We start from the raw sequence: 25,875 nt of genomic DNA on the forward strand, positions 1-25,875 counted from the left end.
TGCTGTCGGAGCCTATCCAACGTGTCACCTCATGCAGTACTGGCTTTAGCCAGCAGATAGCGCCGTTGGATAACAGCAGAAAAAGAGTAAGCCCCCTAGGAAAACCAGGATGCAAATTGGATTGGAAAGGGTTAATCCCAGTATTGGTAGAGCTCTGATTACTGCTGAGATGCAGAGGAAGATATAATAGGAGCATAGTTAAAACTGTTATACAGGAAAGAAAAGCATGGCTGCCTTCTTCTAGAAATAGTCCTCACCTGTCCCGTGGGTTGTCTTTAACACTTTATTGTTCTCTGTAGGAGAAACAAAATACGCCAGGCGTGGCGTAGGGGACAACTCTGAATGTCCTTTCAGTTGCCCAGTCAGAGACCTAACTTGAACCCAATGTAACCTTCCTGTAGGGGCCTGAAAATGGCATCCACAGATGGTCTCAATCCATCCTGACAGGGCTTCAGAGGGTCTGCAGAGAATAATCCCCATACCCAAGAAGGCTAGTGACTGTAATAACTGCCAAAGGTGCTTCAACTAAGTATGGAGTACAGGGTGTGAATACTTATGTCAATGCAGAATGTTAGGTTTTTATTTTGAAAAAAATTGAAACTGATTTTGAACATTTTGGGGTATTAAAGGGGTTGTCTCGCGAAAGCAAGTGGTGATAAGCACTTCTGTATGGCCATATTAATGCACTTTGTAATATACATCGTGCATTAAATGTGAGCCATACAGAAGTTATTCACTTACCTTCCCTGCGCTGGCGTTCCCGTTGCCATGGCTCCGGCTAACTTCAGCGTCTAATCGCCCGATTAGACGCGCTTGCGCAGAAGGGTCTTCTGCCTTCGGGTCTGTCCGGCAGCAGCGGCGTTCTGGCTCCGCCCCGTCACGTGTGCCGATTCCAGCCTCCTGATTGGCTGGAATCGGCACGCGTGACGGGGCGGAGCCAGAACGCCGCTGCTGCCGGACAGACCCGAAGGCAGAAGACCCTTCTGCGCAAGCGCGTCTAATCGGGCGATTAGACGCTGAAGTTAGACGGAGCCATGGAGACGGGGACGCCAGCGCAGGGAAGGTAAGTGAATAACTTCTGTATGGCTCACATTTAATGCACGATGTATATTACAAAGTGCATTAATATGGCCATACAGAAGTGCTTAACACCACTTGCTTTCGCGAGACAACCCCTTTAAGTGCAGATTTTAAAAAATCGAGTTTTCCTCCAAGGCCACAGCATAAAAAAATGTAAGAAAAGTGAAAGGGTCTAAAAACTTTCCAGACCCCGCTGGTGTACCACTTCTTAGTAGCTAACAAAAAAAAACTGTTAAGGCAAGTTTCTGGATCTACATGGGATTCTTCATCAGACCTCTAACAAGATAGAACAGTCTTGTTATAAGCCCAATGGAGAACAGTAACTGGAATTGGAAGCTTCCTACAACATGCTATTAAAAAATATTGTATCTGCAATATTTTGTTTCTTTTACGGAACGCAGTAACCCTTTAATCTACTGGCTAACAACATACCAAACTTTTTTTATTTTACCAAATGGGTTGTGTTTGATATTGCAGCTCAGCTCTATTTAAGTGAATGGGCCTAAACTGTACTAATACATGCAATCTGCCAATAGGTGTGACTTTGTTTCAAGATAAAAGCAAGCATGTTTTTATAATCATGTACAACCCCTTTAACTAGTTAGAAATAAACTCTGATGGCCGTAGAATAGGATATCACTTTTCTACTCATGACCAAAATGTGTGTGTATGTAGGAAATGGAACACTACCTCCACAGTGCCACCTATTGGAAGGCAGCAATCCCTAAAGTCCATGTTAGATTCTTAATAGCAAGGCTTGTATAAAGAGTTTAACATTGACTTTAGGCATTGCTGCCTTCCAATAGGTGGCACTGTGGAGGTATTGTTCAGTCTCCCTTATTTGCATATTACCCAGAGGAGCGTGAATGGCCTTTTAAGTCTCCTCAGTCTAGGTGGTCTCCATAAAGAAAAAAGATAGTGTTTCTGACCTATGTAGGAAATGTAATGCCCATTACCTAGTGCTTTAGTCGCTGAAATAAAAGGCATCCGGTGAGCATTTCATTGTCCATGTCACTGCATTGTTTGAGGTAAAAGATTTTTTTGTTCTTATAATGGTGCTATGAGTGCCGCTACCACTTATAGTGCAAGTTTCCCGGGTTGCGCTTGCAAATGCAGCTCGGCCATTAGAAGACCATGTCCTAGTGGCAGCCACAACCACACGTGTAATGGCACCGTTACAATGTAGCAACACTCATTTCTCTTGGTGATTTATATATCGCTTTTGTCCTTTTAGGAGAAACTGCTGATTTAAAAAAAAGGAAGCAATTAAGCAATGAAGACGAGGAATGTGCTCTGAAACCACGTAAACTTTTCTGTTCAGATGAGAGAAAAAGGCACAGCTGTAAGTAGGGAAATGTCTTCTACCCTCGTACTTGTTTACACTGAATGCCTGTGTGGTACTGCTGCTTAACACCAATTGCTATACAGATATAATTTTCTAAACTGCAAGTTGAATTAACCCCTCCAACGTGTGGCGTACGTGTCACCAGGGTGAGGATTGGGAGACAGAAAAAAAATGTAATTCACAAATACCAGAAAACCCATTATTTTATTTCATCATGTAAGTGTGCATTTACACAGACCAGAACCATATCGGTCCGAGAAACTTGGACCAATATCTTGTGATTCTGGATGTGAGCACAATGGGTTTTTGCTTAAATGCATTGCATCTATGTACTTGTAATTTTCAAAAGTGGGGAAAAAATCTCAAATGTTTACAATAGTTTCATTGGTAAAAATTGCATTGCTCTCGCATGCAAGTGTAAATGTGATTTTTTTTTTTTTTTTTTTAAGATCCCATAGGAAATAATGGGTGACTTATTGCGAGGAGTTGCCCTCTCACACGTGTTTGCTTGCTATGTCTGTTTGAATTCTGTCTGTTCCGATTTTGGAGCAGAAAAACAGATCCCCCCCCACCCCCAATCATCCATTGATCTCAATGGATTTTTTTGGGGAAAAAATGCTTTGTTTGATTCCGTTCTAGTTTTTTTTTTGTTTTTTTTTTTTAAATGGAATAAATAGTGCCGTAGACTGCGCTGTTTGTCCCATTTAAACAATGGAACCATTATGACATGGAATTAAATGAAAGGCATTTCGGGTTTTTTTGAAAATATGTTGAAATTAGTCAGGGGGGAAAAAATAAAAACACATTTCTGTTCGAATTCCATTTCCCCTCGTCATCCTGACAGCATACACATGGAGGTTGTCCGCTGGACACCTGTTGGGACAGGAAGCGGAAAAACATACAAAAGGCAACTCCCACCACCGGCTCACCAGTGTCTTCCTGTCCCTACAGGACAGTCCAAGCGGAAGCCTCCAGGTGTATGCTGGAGGTGAAAAAAGAAGGAAAGAAAACTCCTATGCAGCCTGTCCGCCCGTGGGGGGAAGACTCTCTGTTCGGGCTGGCAGGGCTTGCGCGGGTGAGACCCTACGTGGGGACCCTCACCCGCAGGATCTACCCAGCACCGCGTTCCCTGCGGGGAAATCCTTCCCCAGTGCGCTGCCCAGTGGGGTTGTCGCACTGGGAAGATACAGCCCGGTACCTGCAGGGCTTGGAAGAATCTGCCCTCCGAACGCCGGCGCCTCCAGGCAGGGATCCAGAGCATCTGAGCAGGTATGCCAGCGGGGAGAGAGCGCGTGGCGCGCTCGAGCCAGCGTCTCCACATAGTGTGTCCTCTTCAGAGCGTCCCGACATATGGGGTATCCCCCGGGTCCGGCGCGGCGGCATGACGTCAGCGCGGCCGTGTCACGGGGGGCGGGGCCTCGTAAAAAGGGCGCCAAAATTTGACAATTAAAAAAAAAAAAAGCTGGATTTTCCCCGCATGTCTTCTGTCTGCACCTTAGAAGAAGATGTCAGCCAGAGAGGACGCGGAGAGCAGCCTGCTGGTGAGTAGACCTCCTTGGGTCTCGCACCGGGGAGAAGAAGAGAATATCAAGTGCTGGAAATTCCCCTTTTGCTGTCTCCGTCTCTTAGGACAGAAAAGCACAAAAGGTTAGAGAGGCCAAGAAGCGAGTGCGCAAGTGTCCGGTCTGCTTGCGGCGACTAGACGAGGGCCACACCAAGCCCTTATGCGCAGACTGCACGGAGAGGGTGGTCCGTGAGGAAGGCTCCTCAGGCATATCGGATATCCGATCTATGATCCGCGAGGAGATTGAAGCCTCTCTCTCATCTCTTTCCTTTCCGCCCCCCATGAAAAGGGTAAGGCGGTCACGGATGGAAGAGTCGGACTCTGAGGAAGGGCTCCTAAAAGATTCCCCCTCAGAATCCATACCGCCTATGGAGGACGCAAGGAAGTATTCTCATTGGCGGACCTGGGGCAACTATTAACCGCGGGCCGACGCACCATGCAGGTGGAGGAAGAGACGCCGCAGCAGCCATCCTTTCAGGATAGCCTGTTCCAGGGACTCCTACCGCAGCCAAAACCGTCATTCCCGGTCAATGACATCTTGAAACAGCTAATCCTGACCGAGTGGAAACAGGCAGAACACAAGTTTTTTTCTGCCCAAAGAATTCAAAGATCGGATGGTCTTCACCCCGGAAGACATTGAGTTCCTGGAAACCGTCCCTAAAGTGGATTTGGCGGTCGCCAGGGTCTCAAAGAAGGCTGCCCTCCCCTTTGAGGACATTTCCCAATTGCGGGATCCACTGGATACCAGAGTGGATTCGGCAATGAAAAAGGCCTGGGAGACTGCGGCCCTCACCATTAAAGCCAATATCACGGCCACGTCCGTGGCGAGATCTATGACGGTCTGGTTAGACCGACCCCAGACACTGATTACTCAAAGGGGCTCGAGGGAAGACCTCTCCAACTGCCTTCCCCTCCTCCAACAGGCAACCGGCTTCCTGGCAGACGCCTCTATGGAGTCAGTGAGGTTCGGGGCCCGTTCAGCAGCGCTCTCGAACACAGCCAGGAGGGCCGTCTGGGTAAAGGCCTGGACGGGGGACAATACCTCAAAGAACAGGCTCTGCTCCTTGCCCTTCCAAGGACGCCGGATCTTCGGGCCTTCCTTGGATACACTCCTAGAGAAGGCATCAGACAAGAGCCAGGGATTACCGTCAGAGAAACCCTTCAAGCGGCCTTCCTCCTCCTACCCTCCTCCCTTTGTTCCCGCTAGAACATACAGGGGGAAGGGGAAAACCGGACGCTGGTCCTATCCCAAAGGCGGAAAGGGTGAGAATCCGCCCTCCGGGATCCGGCAAGGGGGGGGGTAGACTGAGAGGGTTTGCCAGTAAATGGAGCGAAATAACCTCCATTCCCTGGGCCTTACGCCTAGTCTCGGAGGGCTATAAAATTGAATTTTCCTCCCCGGAGGTTTGTGGTTACCCCCTGCCAGTCACCCGCGTCTGCTCGGGCCCTCCAGTCGGGGGTACGGGACCTGTTGTCCCTAGGGGCCATCACTCGGGTTCCCGCAGAAGAACTGTTCAAGGGGTGCTACTCCCCCTTGTTTCTCATCAAAAAACCTAACGGGTCCTATAGAACCATAATTAACCTGAACAAATCTATATCATACCAAAGATTTAAAATGGAATCAGTGAGGTCAGCGATCCCCTTAATCGCACCAGAGAGCATCATGGCCACGGTGGACTTAAAGGACGCCTACGATCATGTCCCCATACACTCAGATTCCCAACAGTTTCTGCGATTCGCCCTGGTGATAGAGGGGTCAGTCTCTCATTTCCAGTTTTCGTGCCTGCCGTTCGGTATTTCCTCCGCACCTCGGGTGTTCTCCAAGCTGGTGTTAGAGATGGTGGCGGCACTAAGGACGGACAAGGTGTTGATTGTCCCATACCTCGATGATTTCCTGCTCATAGCAGGATCAGCTTCGGAACGCCAGTGCCGGGTCAACCTCACACTCCATCTGTTCGAGTCGTTAGGTTGGATCATCAACTTCGACAAATCCAGTCTTCTGCCTGAACAAAAGAAAAAGTTCCTGGGAGTTATTCTGGACTCACACCGCCAGTGTTCTTCCCTTCCTCTAGAAAAGCAAAAAACGATCCAAGACGAGAGCCGGGCACTTTCGTTAGCCACCCAAGTCTCCCTTAGGAGAGGCATGAGGGTTCTCGGCCTCATGACAGCTTGCATTGGAGTAGTCCCGTGGGCCCAGTTACATTGTAGAATCTCCAGGACTTCATCCTGAGCAACTGCGATAAATCACCAGCTTCCCTGGATCAGAAAGTCGTCCTTACCCACAAAGTAAAGTCCTCCTTGGGGTGGTGGACGTCTATCTCCAACCTTGCCAGGGCCACGGTTTGGGACCCTGCATCCCCAGTATCCATCTTTACTGACGCGAGCGCAACTGGCTGGGGGGCCCACTTAGGCCGTCATTACGTCCAAGGGGGCTGGAACCAGAAGGAAGCTACTCAATCTTCCAATTACAAAGAGCTTTGCGCTGTCTGGAGGGCCATCCGGGGCCTCGAGACAGAGATCGGGGGTAGACCCATTAAGATCTTTTCAGATAATATAACAACGGTGTCCCTCATTCGCCACCAGGGATCCACGCGGAACCCCCGACTACAAGACCTGGCGGCGAAAGTTCTCGGGTGTATAGAGCAGCGGACACCTTCCGTCTCAGCGTTCCACGTAAGGGGCCCAGAGAATTCCATGGCAGACTACCTCAGCCGCAGGAGGATAGACCCCGGGGAGTGGGCGCTACATCCAGAGGCATTCCAGTTAATTACGGAAAGATGGGGGACACCAAAGGTAGACTTGTTCGCCTCTCGGGAGAACAGCAAGTGTCCCAGGTTTTTTTCCAGGGGGGCAGACGGGGGCTCCCTGGGAATAGACGCACTGTCCCAGGCGTGGGAGTGGGACCTGGCATACGCCTTCCCACCTATCCCCCTGATCCCTCGGGTTCTAAGGAAGATCCAGGGGTCCCCAGGCTCCGTTATCCTGGTGGCCCCATTCTGGCCCAAGAGACCTTGGTTCCCGCTCCTGGCCGCTCTCTCGACACAGGAGCCTCTACATCTGCCGCGGAGAGACGACCTCCTTCAACAAGGTCCCCTGATTTGCCCAAAAGTCCGACAGTTCAGACTGGCGGCCTGGAGGCTGAGCGGGTAAAATACCTGAACCAGGGCCTATCAGGGAGGGTGACCACCACCTTATGTGAGAGCCTCAAAGAATCCACCAGGAATATATACACCAGGGTGTGGGATACCTTCTCTAGGTGGTTGGGGCATAGTATTCACGACCTCCAACAACCTGACATTAATAAGATTCTGGAGTTCCTTCAGGATGGATTGGACATGGGGCTAAAACCGGGTACCCTTAAGGTCCAGGTGGCCGCCCTGGGAGCCTTCTTTGACTTCCCCTTAGGCGACCATAGGCTAGTTAAAAAATACCTTAAAGGGGAAGTCAGACTCCACCCCTTTATAAGGAAAACCATGCCCCCATGGGACCTGAGCCTTGTTTTGCAGGCCCTTTGCGCACACCCCTTTGAGCCCCTGGAAGAGCTCTCAGTTAAGATCTTCTCCTATAAGGTTGCCTTCCTAGTGGCCATCACATCCGCCAGGCGGATCGGGGAAATCCAAGCCCTCTCTATTAAAACTCCATATATGACCATCTTCCCAGACAAAATAGAGTTCAGGCCTGACCCTTTCTTTCAACCGAAAGTCCTCACAGACTTTCACAGAGAGCAAAGAATAGTACTTCCCTCCTTCTGCCAGGAACCCCGTAGCACCACGGAACAGAGGTTCCATAACCTAGATGTGAGACGGGCAATCCTGAAGTATTTAGAGGTCTCACATACCTTCAGGAAATCTAACAACCTCTTTATTCAATTTCAGGGTCCACGCAGAGGAGGGGCCGCTACTAAGGATTCCCTAGCGCGTTGGGTCAGGAGGGCCATAGAAGAGGCGTACAGATCCCAAGGGATCCCACTCCCAGGCGAAGTTAGAGCACATTCTACTAGGGCGGTCGCCTGTTCCTGGGCGGAGAGAGCCCAGGCGACAACCGACCAGATCTGTAGAGCCGCCACATGGTCAAGCACCCATACTTTTGTAAAACACTATCGCCTGGACGTGGGGGCCAGCCGTGACACGGCCTTTGGGCGGAAGGTGCTGCAGGCAGTGGTCCCTCCCTAAAGCCCTTGGTCGTTGGTATTCCTCCAGGTGTATGCTGTCAGGATGACGAGGGGAAGACAGGAATTAGGTCCTACCTGTTAATTCCTTTTCTTGAAGTCATCCTGACAGCATAGGGGCTTTTCCCTCCCCTTCAGTTAATTTTTACGTGAAGTAATGTATTGTACTATGATTTCGGTATTAAAAATGATTGGTTAAGCAAAGCCGGGTCACTGTAGTTATTTGGTACACACTGGTGAGCCGGTGGTGGGAGTTGCCTTTTGTATGTTTTTCCGCTTCCTGTCCCAACAGGTGTCCAGCGGACAACCTCCATGTGTATGCTGTCAGGATGACTTCAAGAAAAGGAATTAACAGGTAAACCTAATTCCTGTCTTTCTGCCTCAAAAAATAGAACAGCCAAAAGTAATTCAAACAGAAATTGCAAATGCAGATGTGAATGAGCCCTAAGACAGACGTGTGGGATGAACCTAGTGACAGGTTTCCTTTTAAAGGCTGTGGATGCCTTTTTGGAGTCCAAATTTTTGCTTCCGTTGAATATATGTATTTTGGGCTGACTGTCATTTCTGCAATATATTTTTCAACTGGGTTCCTCTTATGGAATCGGGCTGCACTATTCCAAATAGCTGATAAAAAGGTATACTAACATGTACCAGCCCTAAGGAGGACAAAAATAAACAACCTTTTTGCCTTTGGTGGGTAAATGGGCTCCAATGGAAAAGTTTGATGTTTGTGCTGGGAAGAGTCTTGGCATGCGCAGCAGCAGTGTGAATGTTGGCTGAGTCGGCTGATCCTGTGCGCTGAAGGGTGTTGCCTCTGATTCAGTACATAAGTCATCATGGATGCATTCTTCAACAGTTCTAAAGTGTGTGTTAATATCTGTACAGCCAGAATTGTATCTGATGTGGAAGATAATGTCAAGTCAGACTCCCATGAATCGGACATAACAGAATGCAGCTTCATTTCATCTTTCGAAAGCTTTACTGAAGGCCTTAAAAAGAAAATGATGGTAAGCTTGTTCATCATGTTGTAGCGCATTTGTCATTTATAATATGTATTCCATATATGGTCTCCTGCAAAAGTAATGTGCACTGACTAAGCAAGAAAACTGCTAGTTGCAGGTGATTGATGTTTGCCAAATTCATACTTTACATCAAAGGGTTACTCCAGCTAAAGCATTTTTCAATCCCCGTGCCGCTCACCTTATTGCCTGTCACACTCTGGTTGTCTCCTATGCATAATGCAGTCACTTCTATGTAGTGCAGCCTCCTATCTATTGCTAAACAGACATCATAGTGGCTGACGGGTCTCCCTGCTTTCACTTTTTTGTGCTACTAATCCCATGATGCATCAGCACATAATCACATGCTGCAGCCGGTACCATCTCTGCTTGCTGGGGAAATGCTACCATTTCCTTCTGTTTTTAGCTAAGTAAGCTACAGACCATAAGTATACAGTCAGGAGGATGACTGATTTGAGAAAACATAAATTGAAGTAAATCTTAGCTAGTTGGACTGGAGATCACATGAAGGAATAAAGGACCAAGGTAATAGCTGACTTCTACTTTAAGGCTAAGTATAATAAATGGGGGGGAAAAATCACCAAAGTGGCCTGTTAACTAGATAACGCATTAAATACCCAGTTGTAGCAAACTTTGGCTTCATTTTTTTTTTTTCAAAAAACTTTTTTGCTACCGTTAAGTGTCCTTTATAAGTTTACTGCAACTGTGCATTTAAAGGGGTTTTCTGGGCAAAAACGATTGATGACCTTTCCTGAGGATAGGCCATTAGTTAATTACCAGGGTTCCCCAGCGATCATTTGATCGCCTGGCCCGCTGTCAGTTCAGCGGGCCGGAAGTGAGGCATATGGGACGGGAATGAAAATTCCCTAGCTGGCTTTACTACCATTGAAATCTATGGGAGCTGAAGCAGCTATTCCACTTCCGGCACTTCCACTTTCAACACTGGGATGGACAACAATATAGTGTTAGATATTAAATCATCTGGCAGGAATTATTATGGCTTTCGTTTTGAATAGATAAGTATCCTACAACTTGGCTAATTTGTACTTTTTTTTTTTTCTTTGGGAGCCTGTTCGTACAGTAAGAATCAGGCTGTTTATGAAAAAAGATTTAGTCCTCATGTCCACGGGGAAAATCAGGCCCGCCGCGGATTATCCATGCAGAATCCGCAGCGGGTCCCTCCTGCCCCGCGGACATGAGCACTGAAAATAAGAATAAACTCGCCTGTCCTTGACGCTGTGTGTCTCTCCTCCGTCGCGGCCGGATCTTCTTTCTTCAGCTCGGCGGATGTGCTCAGCACACCGGCAGTGTGCCGCGAGCATGCGCCGGGCACATCCGCCGGGCCGAAGACAGAAGATCCGGCCGTGACTGAAGGGAGACCTGCAGCGTCCAGGATAGATGAGTTTAATTATGGTACGCGTGTTCCGCGAGTCCGGACGGCTTCCATAGGCTCCAATAGAAGTCTGCGGGAGCCGTCCCTGCGGGAGACCCACACTAAAATGTCCATTTTTTTTTTCCCGCACGCGGATCCGCGCCTGATGGGAAAAATGACATCCGCAGGTATTTAACTACCTGCAGGTGTCCAATGCATCCCTATGGGGCGCGGATCCGCGTGCGGGAGAAACGCTGCAGATTTTAACCCCGTGGACATGAGGCCTTAAAGGCTACAATGCCTTTGGAAAGTCTTCAGACCTCTTCACTTTTTTTTAGTTAGATGGTTTTTATTGAATGCTTTTTTTTTATTACAGCTGAATAATAAAACCCCCTCCCACCCCCAACAGAAAAAACTACAGAATACAATGTTCATGGTGGAAGTTCCCCAGAAAAAGTAATGTGACATACAGAAAGTGTGATAAACAGATAAAGCATCGCATTAAACAACATATCTGAACTTCTATAGTAGAACCATTCATCTATTCAGCAGATCTTATAAAGCCCGTCAGACCCACGCAGAAATTTAAATATCACCCCGTCCAGGAAAGCAGACAACATGGGGAATTAAATTACCCAACAGATAACTGAGCTGTGAGACCTTATATAGACAGATGTGTCCTTTGTGTCCAATCAACTGAACTTACCATAGGTAACTCCGATCAAGGTGTAGAAACATTTCAAAGATGGTGACATGTGAGCCCCACCCCTCCAGCTAAATTTGAAGTGCCATACCAAAGGGTCTGGATACGTATGTCAATGCAAAATGTTAGTTTTGTTAAAAACAAGAACACCGATTTCAAACATTCTGTTTGCTCTTTGTCATTATGGAGTATTGAGTGCACAATGAGGAGAAAACCCTGAACTTTTTTTTTTACTTTGCAGAGGGCCATAACAAATTGTAGGGAAATAATTGAGGGTCTGAAGACTTTTCAAACACATTGTATGTACACCTTTAGGGGACTTTGATTTAATCTAAAAAATATATATATATTTTGGGTTGACGATCCTTTTTTGTAATGGGGTTTGATTAAAAATTCTTATCCCCTCTCCCCTGCACTCCATCAGATCATTTATGATGACAACAAAGATTTAAACTTTTGTTGTGGCACTAGATCAGCAGATAAGGTCACTGTGGGAGAGGAGAGCAGAAGAAAACTAAAGGCCCATTTATACATAACCATTATCGCTAGAAATTCATTCAAACCAACAAAGTTGAGCGATAATTGTTCTGTGTGAATATGAAGCAATCATTCACTTGTAGTTGGTGGTTGTTAAAGCTGATGTTTCAGTCAGCCTAAAATACCCCATTGGCTTCTCGTCCTGTGTAAATGGTCGCGCCCATCACTTCCCATAGGAGGTGAAGTGTTGAGCGAAAAACCAGCGAGCCAGCTCCAAGTCTTTCAGTTTAAACATCAGCACTCGTGCAGTCATTTGAAAGACTGTCGGCCCATATAAAAGCTGCATAGGCCATCACACCAGCTTCTCTGATTTTCTGTTGAGACTTAAGTTGTTTGTACGTTCAATCGACAGTTGTTGCGTGTAAATGGTGCTTAACGATTTTTTTTGCTTTTAAATGTTTGACCGTTTACACGTAAAGATAATCGTTTGATGTCCTTGCCATTTGCCTTGTTGGCTAAGGTAGGCAATAAGTGCGAATAAAAGCCATTGTCTACTGCCACAGGAGTCATTGTAGTTACTTGGGCAATCGATCACCCCTCCCCTCAAGTCGTTTGAAAGACTGAATGACTGCTGTATAAACCTAACGACAAGCGAATGAACTAACGACTATTTTTATGCAGGCTGAAACTCTGTGATAAACGACAAGTGAACGAATGGTGCACGATAGCTTCATATTTACACGTAACGATTATTGCTCACTGTCGCTCATTTGAATGAATTTTGAGCGATAATCGTTGCGTGTAAATGGGCCTTTAGACTGCTGTGTCTGTGTACAGTGATGTGTAGAAGCTGCAGGTGACAAGTGGTGCAAAATGTTTAATTGAACTCAAATGTATGTATTTGGGGCTGACAATTCTTTTTGCAATGAAGTGGGAAAAAAGCCCCTAAAGTTGTCCACAGCCTTGTTATCATGTGACCACAATCCCAATACATGCAACAGTCATCTCAGAGTAGGAACCCCTGAGCACGCTGATGCTGTGTGACATTGGCCAGAAAACTGCATTATGTGTGACTAGCCTTATAACGTGAATATCATTTGGATCTTGTCAAATAGGAATATTTTTCTAATATTTTTATTCCTTTCTCTTAGTCGCGGTATAAAAGGATAGAGGTCCGGGCTCAAGCTGTGCTGACTACCTCTCATCTGCATGTCTCCAATTTAATGAATCAGATACAAAAGAGCAAGTAAGTCATTCAGCAGGAGAGACTTTTTTGTTCCACTGTAAAGTAATATAGCTACTTAAATGTATCCGCTCATAATCCTTGTGTGGGGTTAATGCGCCTTGTTCATCTTATTACTGTAATAGCCGGATACTGTGCAATATTTCACACCTTACCAGTACATGAGTTAGAGGAAGGAGTAAACTAAAAATATCCGCGTCTTCAGCTACTGCACCAGATTTACATCAGACCATAATATTTACACTTGGATTCTGCAGTTTAATGGATGTACAAGGAGGGGTATTCCCATCTTGGCTTTTCATGGGAGCTATGGAAACAATGTACTTTGCTGCGCTGTACCTGTCATTCACTTCAATAAGAAGCTATGGAAATGGCGCGGCTGACGTGCCCGGCTAGTTCCGACCCTCTGTTTTGGGCGACCTGTCGGGTTTTCCATCTCTGCCATTAAAAGCCACTATGAGAACATTAGCTCCCTCTCTCTCTTCCTAGAGAGATATTCCTATAGATATACTTCTGTGTGTAGATTAGATTAGGCTTCACTAAGAGTCATTGCACAGATGCCTCTTGGGTGCTCCAGTCAAAGCAAATACTTTGTGCACTGCTATATTCCTTTATTACTTAACTAGTTCTGTTTATCAACAGCAATATGATAAAGCTCTGTGTGATCAAGCAGCAACTCCAAGCTGCTGCTCACTAAGGTAAAGGCGTTTTCTCATGACTTAACATTGCTTCACAATCATTCCATCCTAAAGGCCCATTTAGACACAACGATTATTGCTCAAAAGATGTCTTTTGAGCGACTTTTGGGCGATAATCGTTGTCATTTACAGCGCAAGATCGCTCAAGATAAGCGATCACCTTGCGCTGCGATGCAGAAGACAAGTGGGGTGTCCCCGCTTGCCTTCTGCAGCCAGCTGTTCTCTGCACGGAGCGCCCGGCTGTTATACAGCTGAGCGCTCCAAGTGGGAGATGGAGAACAGAGCTGGACCGCTCTGTTCTTCATACCCAGCCTGTGATCAGGGAGCGGGATACAGCTGAAACAATAGTATCAGCTGTATTCTCCTGTGAATTCCTGATAAGGCTCATCGTTGTCTTTCAGCACGCTGAAAGACAACGATGAGCGACGCTTAACGAAAACTGAACGATGTCAGTGCAGTTACACACAACGATTATCGCTCAAAAGACGGGTTTTGAGTGAATTTTAACCCCTTGAGTGGCGGGTTTCCTACCACCCTGTCGTGCCCACCAGGGCAGGTTTTTTAAAATGGTCTAATCATTGAATTTCAACTAATTTTGCAGTTGCGTCTCAAGAGCCATAACTTTTTCATTTTTCCATTGACATGGCCATATAAGGGCTTGTTTTTTGCGGGACAAGTTGTGATTTTTTAAACAGGGGGGAGGAAAAAAAGAAAAAAGGAAAAAATAAAAAAAGGGGCCATGTCATCAAGGGGTTAAATGTATTAACTTCCTTCTCTGGGTCATTACGACGCATGGATACCACATGTGTGATTGTATTTTTGATTTTTTACAAAGTAAAGGGAGACAAGTGTGTTTATTATTTTTTTAATAATTTTTTTACTTTTTTTTTTGTCCCTTTAGGGGACTTTCACAGGGACCCATCAGGACCCCTGATCACATTACGGGGGTGTGATGGTGACAGCCCTTTACATGCTGCAGTGACAGCCCTTTACATGCTGCAGTCACATAGACTGCAGCATGTAAAGGGTTAACACAGCAGAGATCGGAGGTTTTCTCTGATCTCTGCTGTAAGAGCAGGTACCTAGCTGTCCTCTGACAGCTAACAACCAGCTCTCCCTGCCACAGAGACCATCGGCTTGCTTCTGACAAGCCGATGGTCTCTATGGCAACCTGTAAACAAACCAGTGCAGGAGTTTGCCGACATATCTGCAATATCTTCTGCTGGTTTTTCAAAGCCCTTGCTTTGTTCTGTGTGGGTCTGTGCAGGCAGAGCACACTGTCACAGCCTGTGGCATTGTGCTCTGCAGATCCCATAGTGATACATAGCCCGGAAATCTTCCGGGCAGTATCGCTATGAGCAGTGGAGCTCGGCCTGGAAAATTTCCGGGCGTGCCACTCAAGGGGTTAAGCAATAATCGTTGTCTAAATGGGCCTCTACTGGTTGGTGCTGACCAGGACCTGTGACTGCTGCAGACAATCACTGGCTATAGAAAGTCAATGCTGGGGCCAGTGGTTAGCTGCAGTAGTCACGGGTCCTGGTCAGCAGCAACCAGGAAGGACAGAATCATTGTGTAGCAATTAAGTCCTAGGAAAGCCCCTTTAACTGGGTTGTGCAGGACTAGAAGAAGTCTCCTTTTTACAAAAAGGGTGCCACACCTGTGAACAGGTTGCATGTGATATTGCAGCTCCACACCTATCCACAAGTTGTCTGATACTGAAGTTCAGGCCCATTGAATAGAGCAGAGCTGCAGATCCAGACACAACCTATAGACAGGTGTTATGCATTTCTAACAAGAGTAGTTCTTGGTCATTGTTTAGCTGTCATAAGGGCTAAACTAGGAGTTTTTCACAATAGGGGTTTTAAATATGCTTTAGGCTGCCTGCACATGCGGAATCTGACCCTGTGCCTGTGCCCAGCCGGCATCCGTGCGTACCTGTACTGAAGTCTTTATCTGTACTGCAGATGGTCTGCACGGCGAGCCATTGGACATGCGCAGTGCAGATTTTCTTCTTCCTTTTTTTTTTTTTTAATTTTTTTTTTTAAAGCTTTGCTTTTCTGCTTTTCCTGTGTCATCGCCTAGTGATGATGCGGAATCCGCAACCTTTCCGCAATCGTTTTCCGCTAGCATGGAGGAAATCTCGTTTTGCCATAGCGTGCTATGGGTGGTATTTGCTGCGGACTCTGGAGGCAGAAACCCTCTCCGGATTTCGCAATGCAAATCTACCCGTCTGCAGGCGGCCTGGATAAAATGTTTTTGCTCTTGGATGTCAATTGGACTTGTGCTGGATGCCACAGATGGAGCAAATTTTATTTAGTGTTTATAATTATGACTTGTGCGTTTATTGTTTTCCTTTTATTTCTCGTCTCTCTAGTTTTCAGAAATTAGAGCATTTTCGCACAACAGTAGCACAAGAGCTCTCTAGTCTTGAGACTGAAACTCGGGCTTTGAAAAAGCTGGAGAAGGAGACTTTGGTAAGTACCGCCTTCAATGCATTTATAGGCTCAGTAGCTATCTGCAAACAGCTGCAAATGTTCTTAAAATGTATTTACATCTTTGTAGAGTCTCTAATTAGAAATTAGGTAGGAAAGTAGCTTTCATAGGTTGGAAAGGTTATTGATATTTAGCCATAATTATATTCTTTATTGAGCGCCAACATATTCCGCAGTGCTTACAAAAACAAGGAGATGACTAAAGCACAAAAATACAAAAACCACGGTTACATGTAGTAGTAATCAGTTGATGGAAACAATAGGGGTGAGGGTCGTGCTCCAACGAGCTTACATACTACAAGTAATGGGATGATGCAGAAGGTAAAGGGGCTGGAGATGTGTACGGTATGGTGAGGTGGAGAGTGAGGGATGCTATACACATAGACAATAGTCAGACTTAAACCATATAGTGGCTGAATCAGTATGACTGAAGGGGACGGTTGATTGCAGCTAGAAGGAATTGCAGTCGGTAGGTCAGGGAGCATGTAATCAGGCAGTATACAGAGGGGTTTGGATTAGGAGATGTGGTATGCCTCCCTGAAGAGGTGCATTTTTAGAGCACGCCTGAAGTTTAGTGTGTCAGTAATTGCCCGGATAGTTTTGGGTAGCGCGTTCCAGAAGACTAATGCTGCTCTTGAGAAGTCTTGGAGGGGAATTGAGAGGTTTGAATTAAACTGGCACTCAGTCTGATTTCGTCAGCGAAGTGGAGGGAGCGGGCTGGGTGGTGAATTGAGATGAGGGAAGCAATGTAGGGCGGCGCGGTGCTGTGGAGCACTTTGTGGATGAGGGTAGTGAGTTTAAATTGAATTCTGTATTTGACCGGCACAGGGCAGAGGTGTCTGAGTAGCGGCTGGGCAGGAAGATGAGCCTGGCTGCTGCATTCAAGATGTATTAGAGAGGGGGAAGGCCAGACGGCAGTGAGTTGCAGTAATTGAGCTGACAGTGGATGAAGGCAACAGTGAGCATTTTTGGCGTTTCCACAGTGAGAAAAGGGCGATTCTTGCAATGTTCCTGAGGTGAAGCTGACATGTTCGGGCCAGAGATTGGATGTAGGGGGTATTGGGTCAAGCCCCAAGTCTTATTTTAATCTATAATTAATAAACCTTAATTTTAAAGTGTCTAACTGTGAAGGTCCTAGGGGGTAAAGGAGAGATCAGAGTAGAATATAACCCCAAGGCAACAGGCGTGCTGGGAGTTATGGTGGCGCCACACACTGAGATGGAGATGTCAAGATGAGGTTGGTTGGTAGAGGGCAGAAACAACAGTAGGTCAGTGTTTTTTTTTTTTGTTTGTTTTTTTTGTTTAGTTTTTCGCAGTCAATTTTTATTTGCATCACATCAATTGTACAGAAATAACAATCGTTACATACTTGTTTAGTTTATGCATTGTAATGTTGAGATTAATTATCTGATAGTTTAACTAACAATCAATGTGCTAATCATTTGTGATACATATTTTCCACGATAATAACTTGAAAAGTAAAGACCTGCAGTTGCTGGGAGTTCTTATATTGGGAGGGGAAACACGGCAAGGGAGGGAGGGTCGGGAAGGAAAGGGTGTGAGACGTGTAGGTATGAATAAAGCTAGAATTTCAACAGTGTAAGGCCTCCTTCCCACGAGCGTGACGGGCTCCGCCGCGTAATATTCCGCAGTGAAGCCCGTCACGGCGCCCCTCAGAGACCCCATACTTACCAGCGGAAGATAGCGTGAAGACGCTTCCCCGCCCGCCGGCCGCGTCATATGACGCGCGGCAGTAGGCGGGGAAGCGTTTTTTCACGCTATCTTCCGCTGGTTGCAGCGGGAGATAGCGTGAACGGACGGCTTCCATTGACTGCAATGGAAGCCGTCAGCGCGTACACCCGCGGCAAATAGAACATGCCGCGGGTGAGAACGGGAGATTTCACGGTGCGGAATTCCGCGGTGGAATTCCGCATCGTGAGCATTGTGCTATTAGGTTCAATAGAACCTAATAGCAGGGGGCAACGCAGCGGATTTTTGCCGCGGATTTACGCGGCGTAAATCCGTTCGTGGGAAGGAGGCCTAAGACATCACGACGGAAACAGAAGAGTAATTCAGTTTTTGAGAGGTTCAGTTTTAGGTAGAGAGAGGACATAGTGTTAGAGACAGCAGACAGTCGGTGTTTTGCAGGAAAGGTGCAGAGATGTCACGGGAAGAGGTGTATAACTGGGTGTCGTCAGCGTAGAGGTGGTATCGGAGGCCAAAATCTCCTGATGGTTTGTCCAATAGAGGCTGTGTAGATGGAGAAAAGGAGGGGGCCGAGGACCGAGCCCTGGGGGACCCCAACAGCAAGGGGAAGAGGAGGGGGGGTAGAGCCAGCAAAGGAGACACTGAAAGAGCGGTCAGATAGGTAGGAGGAGAACCAGGAGAGAGCAGTGTCCTCTAGGCCGATGGAGCGTAGCATACTGAGGAGGAGTTTGTAGTCAACAGTGTCAAATGCTGCAAGAGGTCGAGGAGGATCAGTAGGGAGTAGTCGCCCCTCGATTTGGCCATCAGGAGGTTGTTTGACACCTTTTTGTAAGGGTGGTTTCTGTTGAGTGTTGAGGGCGAAAGCCTAACTGTAGAGGGTCGAGAAGAGTTTTCTGATAGATAGCTTATAGGGCGAGAGTAAAGGAGGTGTTCTAATAGTTTGGAGATGAAGGGGAGATTTTAGATAGGTCGGTAGTTGGCAGCGGTCAGACAGAGGAGGACCAGATCCAGAGGCTTGCCATCCTTGCACACTTTAACTCTCCCAATCATTTTATGCAGCAATGAATGTTACTGTACAATGCAAAATCAGGTAGGATATATAATCTGTATTTTTTTTTTTTTAATTGATCTATTGTGACGCCTTTTAAGGTCCAGTCCGCTCATGAGACCACCATCTTTTAGGTCAGACGGCTGGCGCATAAAACTGCAGTTCTACATACTTTTGTTTTTCTTTTTTTAAAGTGTCTGCAACCAATTTTATTGAGTTGCCCAGCAAAACTCATCCCAGTAAAAGCAAGCCATAAAATAGAAAACCTAGGCTATCTGGCCACGAACTAGGCATGAAGCATCCCCGGCTCAACCCCTCTGTTGAGGTTCATACCATTTACTGCATAGCGCCCTATGTTCACCACACGGGATGAATTCTGCGTTATTTTAACAGCTCAGACTTTTATAGACTCAGGAATACTAAATATTTCATTATATTATAAGAACATTTTATTTTAGGTATTGTTTTGGCAGTGGGTTTGCCCTCAGTGATAGTTACGGCAATGACAGGTACGCTTTAAGAGGCAGACACAATTTAAGAAAATTAGGTGTAATTCTTGCCAACTACCCTCTACAATGACATTAGTGCAAAATATGACCATTTTTAATACATGTAGGCCTTTGGATTGTTTAACCTGTCCTCTGTTTTTCCTTTTTAAACAGGATTTCTGGGAAGCACAGACTTGGAAAATTAATGAATTCTGCACCAATCAGCGGAAAAGGTAATTTATTGTGTAAAATAGGACAGTTAAGAGAGAGGTCACTAACAGTTTATAGCGATTATGTAAAACAGTCTCAGGACCTCTTGACATATACTAAATGTGTTTCAATAAAAATAAGAAAGAAAATATAAAACTCCTATTAACCCCTTCCCGCTCCTGGACGTACCTGGTACGTCATGGCAGCCTGGTACTTCCCGCAACATGACGTACCTGGTACGTCCTGGAGATAGCACGGGATCACATAAGATCCCGCGCTATCCCGCAGCGGGAGCCGGCTGTCAGTCACAGCCGGCGTCCCGCTCCCACAGTGGGGGGACATCGGAGATGCGCCCGCCGCTGTTAACCCCTTCCCTGCCGCGATCTAAGTAGATCGCGGCAGGGAAAGAGTTCACAGAGGGATCGCGATCCCTGTGTGTCTCCGGCCGGAACTCGCGATGTTATCGCGAGAGCCCGGCCTGTCACCATGGCAACAGGACGCCAGACACTGGCGTCCTGTATTGCCTGTGCCTATAATCGCTGTACAAGCGATAAGGCATGGCAGAGCAGTAGCTTTGCCATGCCTTATGACAGCGATCATAGGCACAGTGATGTAAGTCCCTCAGAGGGACTCAAATAGTATAAAAAAAAGAAAAGAAAAGTGTAAAAAAAAGAAATGTAAAAAAAAAAAATGTAAAAAAACCCTTTTTTATGCTTTTTCTAATATTAGCATAAAAAAAGGGAAAAAAACTAAAACCCCACATATTGGGTATTGACGCGTCCGTAACGACGTGTACAAAAAGTTGAACACGCTTTTTATTTTGTACGACAAAAAGCGTAAAAAAACCCGCTAAAAAACAGAGGCAAAATGCTAATTTTTAGCATTTTGCCTCACAAAAAATGCAATAAAAGTGATCACAAAAGCCGTACATTTCCCAAAATGGTACCAATAAAAACTACAGCTCGTCTCGCAAAAAATAAGCCCTTAAAGAGCTCCGTACATAGAAAAATAAAAAAGTTACATGACTTTGAATGCAGCTATAGAGAAAAAAAAAAGATTTCCAAAAAAGGGGGTTTTATTGCAAAAAAGTGTAAAAACCTAAAAAAAAATAACAATTTTGGTATCGTTGTTACCGTACCGACCCACAGAAAAAATTTAGTGTGTCATTTATGCTGCATGATTAACGCTGTAAAAAAAAAAAAAAAATCTATGGCAGAATTGATGCGTTTTCTCTCCCTGTTATCATTAAAAAAAAAAAAAAAATTTTTACGATATTGTCTATATACCCAAAAGTGGCACCGATAAAAACTACAGATCGCCACGCAAAAAACAAGCCCTTATACGGCCGCGTCCACGGAAAAATAAAAAAGTTATGGCTTTTGAAAAATGGAGATGGAAAAATACCAAAAAATCGCTTGGTCCTCAACGCCAAAATAGGCCGTGTCATTAAGGGGTTAAAATCTATATAACTAGTTCGCAGTGCACCAGATCTCCGCTGTAGGGTTATCACCGCAGGTTTAGTGCATCAATGTCCGTGTATGTAATATGTGTACTGTGTATATGTATGTACATAGGATTGTGTATATATATTAATATAGAGATTTCACATACTGTAGATATTGCAAACCACTAATATTGTAACAGAATAAGCAGAAAAAATGACTTGTACATATAGTCAATCTGCTTTGCAATCCAGTATAAACAGCATATATCTCCTGTTATGGTAAACGATCTCTGTAATATATGTGGAGTTCCACTTCAGAAAAAAAACATTTAATTAATCATGCAGATAATTAATAGATCAAACAGTTCCACAATATATTTAGACTGTTATAACACCTGGTGACAAGTTCTTCCTGCAAAGTAAATCCAGACAAACTTCACCACTACAATCATTAGAGTAAGGCCCCCTGTCACTGGCGAATCACACAGGCTGGAGCAGGCTGAAGCTTTCCATAGCTGCCCCGTGTCCACGAGCGGAGAACCATTGCGATTCTTCTCTCGTGCCGGGCAAATTGCAGCATGCTGCGACTTGCCCCGATTCTCCGCGGTCAGCCTATCTATTAGATAGGGCTGACTGGCGGATATTCGGCGGCGGCTCCTGCTCCCGGTCAGCGGGAAAAGTCTATTGTAAACAATAAGGGATGTTCATTGAAAGTTTGTGTTTTTTGTTAAATCTATTTATAATACAGAAAATCAAAACAAACCCAAAGCATATTTGCTATCAGAGAGTCCATAAAATCCCAATCTATCAAAATAGTGCATCATTTATCCAACATGGTGAACACAATTAAAAAGACAATGCCAGAATTACGCTTTTTTGGGTCACCCAGTCTCAGAAAAAAAAAAATTTCAATTGGAACCAGTTTGGAGTATGTACGCCTTTTTATTTACTAACTTTTTTTTTTTCTTTAAGTACCGCAAAAAAAAAAAATTTCCGGATCTTAATCACACAATAAGGTATACAGAATAAAGTTATGTCAGACTTCCCCCAAAGATAGTGAAATTGTGGGGTTTGTTCCATTTCATTCCACTTAGTCTTAAAGTTTTTCAGTACATTGGATGGCACATTAAATCGTATCATTGAGAAATATAACCCGCCCCGCAAAAAAGTCATTAGATAGTTTGTTGATGGAAAAATAAGTTTTTGTTTTTTTAAACTAAAAATAAGGTGAAAAAAGAGGGGGGTCCTTTTGAGGGGTTAAACATATAATAGAGCAGAGTTATGAAACGAATTGCTCATATTCCCCCTCTCCCTTCTTCCTTATGACAATAGCTGCACGCACCCCAGCAGTACTGAGGAAACGGCCTCAAAATGCATCTGTGCTGAAAAGAGAAGTTGGGTTTAACTTCTCATCGTCATGCTTTATTATTGGATGATTGCTCTATAGACCATTTTTCCTTCTCAGTCCATATACTGTGTTTTATTACATCCGCTTTTAGTGAAGCATCCCTGGGTTTGGGCTCACCTCCATGTTTCAATGTCATGTTGCATTTCTCTCCAAAGTCTTTTAACCTTTCGGCATCACAACAAGGTTGTTCCATCATCTTTGTCCTTGCGCCTAGAGTTGTGTATGCTCTATCCAATTAAAGTATGTATGTGTGAGTACTATTGTATAACACAGTGCAGTAAATGACATGTCCTCTTATGTGTCAGCCAAAATTAGTGCTGTATTGAAGGTCTTTCCTTTTCAGAATTGAAGCCATGAATCATACAATTAATGAGTCCTTGAGCAGCCTTAAAAAGGTAATGTTTAAGACTTGTAGTCTTTGTTCTAGCACTTCATCTGCAGATACTGTATTGATTGTATCATTTATGTATACATGTTACTGGGGTTTGCTGTGATACAAGCGCTCTTTATACTGTACCTCATATAGACAGTTTGACATTATGATCGCTTTAACGCATCGAGAGCTAAAAAGGATTGATTCCAAACAATGGAAGTCTGTGCCGTCAATTGGAACATTTATGATTCTTGTTTCACAACTCTTCCTGATACTTAGTAAATACTGCTTTCAGCTTTTACAACTATTGGCCAAAAAATATATGTGGGCCAATGCAAATACACAGTGTTTAAACAATGCCAATAATTGGCATAAGTGAAAAGGACTATGAAGGGCTTTTTTTGGACAAACATTGATTAGGCCTCTTTCAGTGCTCTTTTACGTCTTGGTAGCCCTTGATGGTCATAGTGACATTGTGTGATTTATAGCACATATGCCACAGCCTCATAAGCGCTACTTATGTCTACTTTTGGGAGCCTGTTTTCATACCCAATTTATATTGTGGATTTTCTCATTGGCTACATGGAGATGTCTGAACATTTACACCAAGCATATCAAAGGGCAAAACTTAAAAGGTTAAAACAAAAGTAGAGTTACATTCATCAGCAAATCTTCCGTGCATGCAAAAGGTATTCCTAGAATGGGGATTATATTCATAGTATTGTCATAACATTGTCTGCAATGAATTACAATCTAAGTTTCTACATGCATCCACATTTTCTTGGTACCCAACCATGTATATATGTTTACTCTACAGGAGGAAGAAAAAACCACTGACCTCAAGGAGAGCTTCCAGAAGTTGTAATAACCTACCATTCGTAATGTTTCATTCTTTAACCAGACAGTTTTGGTTTGTAAATTTTGTTTAGCTAATAAGATTGTTTTTGGGTCCAGAGTGTTTGTTTAGTAAATAAACCTGAGTCTTGAAAATGTCTAACTATGTTTTCTTTGAAGGTTTAATTTCCCATTAACCCTTTCCAATCCAATTGGTATCCTGGTTTTCCTAGGCGGCTTACTCTTTTTCTACCGTTATGCAACGGCGCTATCTGCTGGCTAAAGCCAGTACTGCATGAGGTGACACATTGGATAGGCTCCGACAGCAGAGAGGCTGGCAATATACAGTAAGAGAACTGAGAACATCCTGCAGGTGGCACTACACCCTGATCCCAGGTTCGTGGCTCAAGTAAAAAAGTTATCAGAGAAAAGAAGAAAAAGCAGTTTTGGTAAACATGCAACCACCACAGATATAATGTATACACAATGCCAGCTATCCCTAAAAAGAAGGGGGGCAAAAACAGCTAAACAGTCACTGGAATGAGTCAAATATAAAGAAGACACTTGTCATGAATATCATCTAATGGCCTAAATCCACTGGATGGTGGAGAGCAACAGGTCCAATGGGAGCACCAGAAAACACTAGGTTAGGTGGTCCGGGGAACAACCATGTGAAAATGAGAAAAAATACCCGGGGATCGCACTTTTTAGATGATGCATGTAGTGCTCAGAGACTTACTTGGAGAAGGGAAGTTCTCATGCATCGGGAAACTTCCCTTAATGGGCCACCAGAGCAGTAGTATTCATTCTTTTGAGATGGCAGTAGATGAAAGAGTCGGCCCATGGCCAATATGGAATCTTAATATAATTTAATATAATATAAGCATTGTCTCAATGTTATATTTAAACTTATTATATTAAGTTTCCATATTGGCCGTAGACCAACTCTTTCACCTACTGCCATCTTGAAAAAATGAATACTACTCCTCTGGTGGCCCATTAAGGGAAATTTCCCTATGCATGAGAACTTCCCTTCGCCAAGTAAGTCTTTGTGCACTGCATACATCATTCCTGGGCATTTTGAGACCTCTCGCACCCACTAGAATGGTGATTCTACAGAATTGGAGAACGCCCGTGGTGCCTTCCCTCTATGAATGGATTGTGGAGTTCAGCCATCAACTCTTCCATTCTCATGATACAGCGGAAGTTCACATGTGCGTGATAGTTTTTAACACTATGAAGCTCCTGGGAGACTTTTATGGATTTCGCTAAGTTTATCAAACTGACTGACTCGCTGAACAGTTAGTGGTAATTGGTGGTGGTTCTTGTTTACCTAGGAGTATTTCCACCCCCCTTCCCTCCTGCCGCCTTTACTTTACTGAGCGTGTTGATTCCATCCCTTATTTTTCCTTCCCCTTTTACTTTCTCCTCCTCTCACGTGGGTTTAGCTTGCACTTATAAATTGTAGTTAGTTTGTGTCTGATGCAAAATGTGCGACCATTCTATGCCAGAATTCTAGCATTCCCCCCTATGTGTATAAGCAGCTGTGCTACATAACCTGTGTAGGCGCCCGATGGGGTTGTCCCGCGGCAGCAAGTGGGTCTATACACTTCTGTATGGCCATATTAATGCACTTTGTAATGTACATTGTGCATTAATTATGAGCCATACAGAAGTTATAAGAAGTTATTCACTTACCTGTTCCGTTGCTAGCGTCCTCGTCTCCATGGTGCCGGAGAGCGACTCCGTGTAGCTCCGCCCCGTCACGTGCCGATTCCAGCCAATCAGGAGGCTGGAATCGGCAATGGACCGCACAGAAGCCCTGCGGTCCACCGAGGGAGAAGATCCCGGCGGCCATCTTCAGCAGGTAAGTAAGAAGTCACCGGAGCGCGGGGATTCAGGTAAGTGCTGTGCGGTTTTTTTTAAAGTCCCTGCATTGGGTTTGTCTCGCGCCGAACGGGGGGGGGGCTGTTGAAAAAAAAAAAACCCCGTTTCGGCGCGGGACAACCCCTTTAATTCTGTAGCACAACTTGCAGGTTGAGTTTCTGTTGTAGGCCTTTCTTGGTACAGGGTCTACCTGGACAGTTCCTCTGAAGGCTCCTGCAGTAATTTGCCATCACGTGGGAATCCCATCTTCACTGGTATCTGTGTGTTCTGTAGTCTTTGTCTTGGTGGGATCTGTTTTATCCTTGGTGATTTCAG

General features: G+C 45.0%; 1 protein-coding gene across 1 annotated transcript in view; it reads left to right on the forward strand.

The window, feature by feature from the left end:
- Nucleotides 1-23,788, forward strand: part of SYCP2L (synaptonemal complex protein 2 like) — a 111,281-nt gene extending 87,493 nt beyond the window's left edge. Inside the window, exons 28-36 of the mRNA XM_066578840.1 lie at nucleotides 822-840; nucleotides 2,315-2,395; nucleotides 4,103-4,108; nucleotides 9,043-9,164; nucleotides 12,880-12,974; nucleotides 16,044-16,143; nucleotides 19,579-19,637; nucleotides 22,810-22,861; nucleotides 23,657-23,788. Of these exons, the coding sequence (XP_066434937.1) occupies nucleotides 822-840; nucleotides 2,315-2,395; nucleotides 4,103-4,108; nucleotides 9,043-9,164; nucleotides 12,880-12,974; nucleotides 16,044-16,143; nucleotides 19,579-19,637; nucleotides 22,810-22,861; nucleotides 23,657-23,704 (582 nt within the window). The 3' untranslated portion in view covers nucleotides 23,705-23,788. The remainder of the gene's footprint in view (nucleotides 1-821; nucleotides 841-2,314; nucleotides 2,396-4,102; nucleotides 4,109-9,042; nucleotides 9,165-12,879; nucleotides 12,975-16,043; nucleotides 16,144-19,578; nucleotides 19,638-22,809; nucleotides 22,862-23,656) is intronic.
- The last annotated feature ends 2,087 nt before the right edge of the window (nucleotides 23,789-25,875 follow it).

This window comes from Eleutherodactylus coqui, chromosome 9, assembly GCF_035609145.1.
Source record: "Eleutherodactylus coqui strain aEleCoq1 chromosome 9, aEleCoq1.hap1, whole genome shotgun sequence".
Taxonomy (NCBI): Eukaryota; Metazoa; Chordata; class Amphibia; order Anura; family Eleutherodactylidae; genus Eleutherodactylus; species Eleutherodactylus coqui.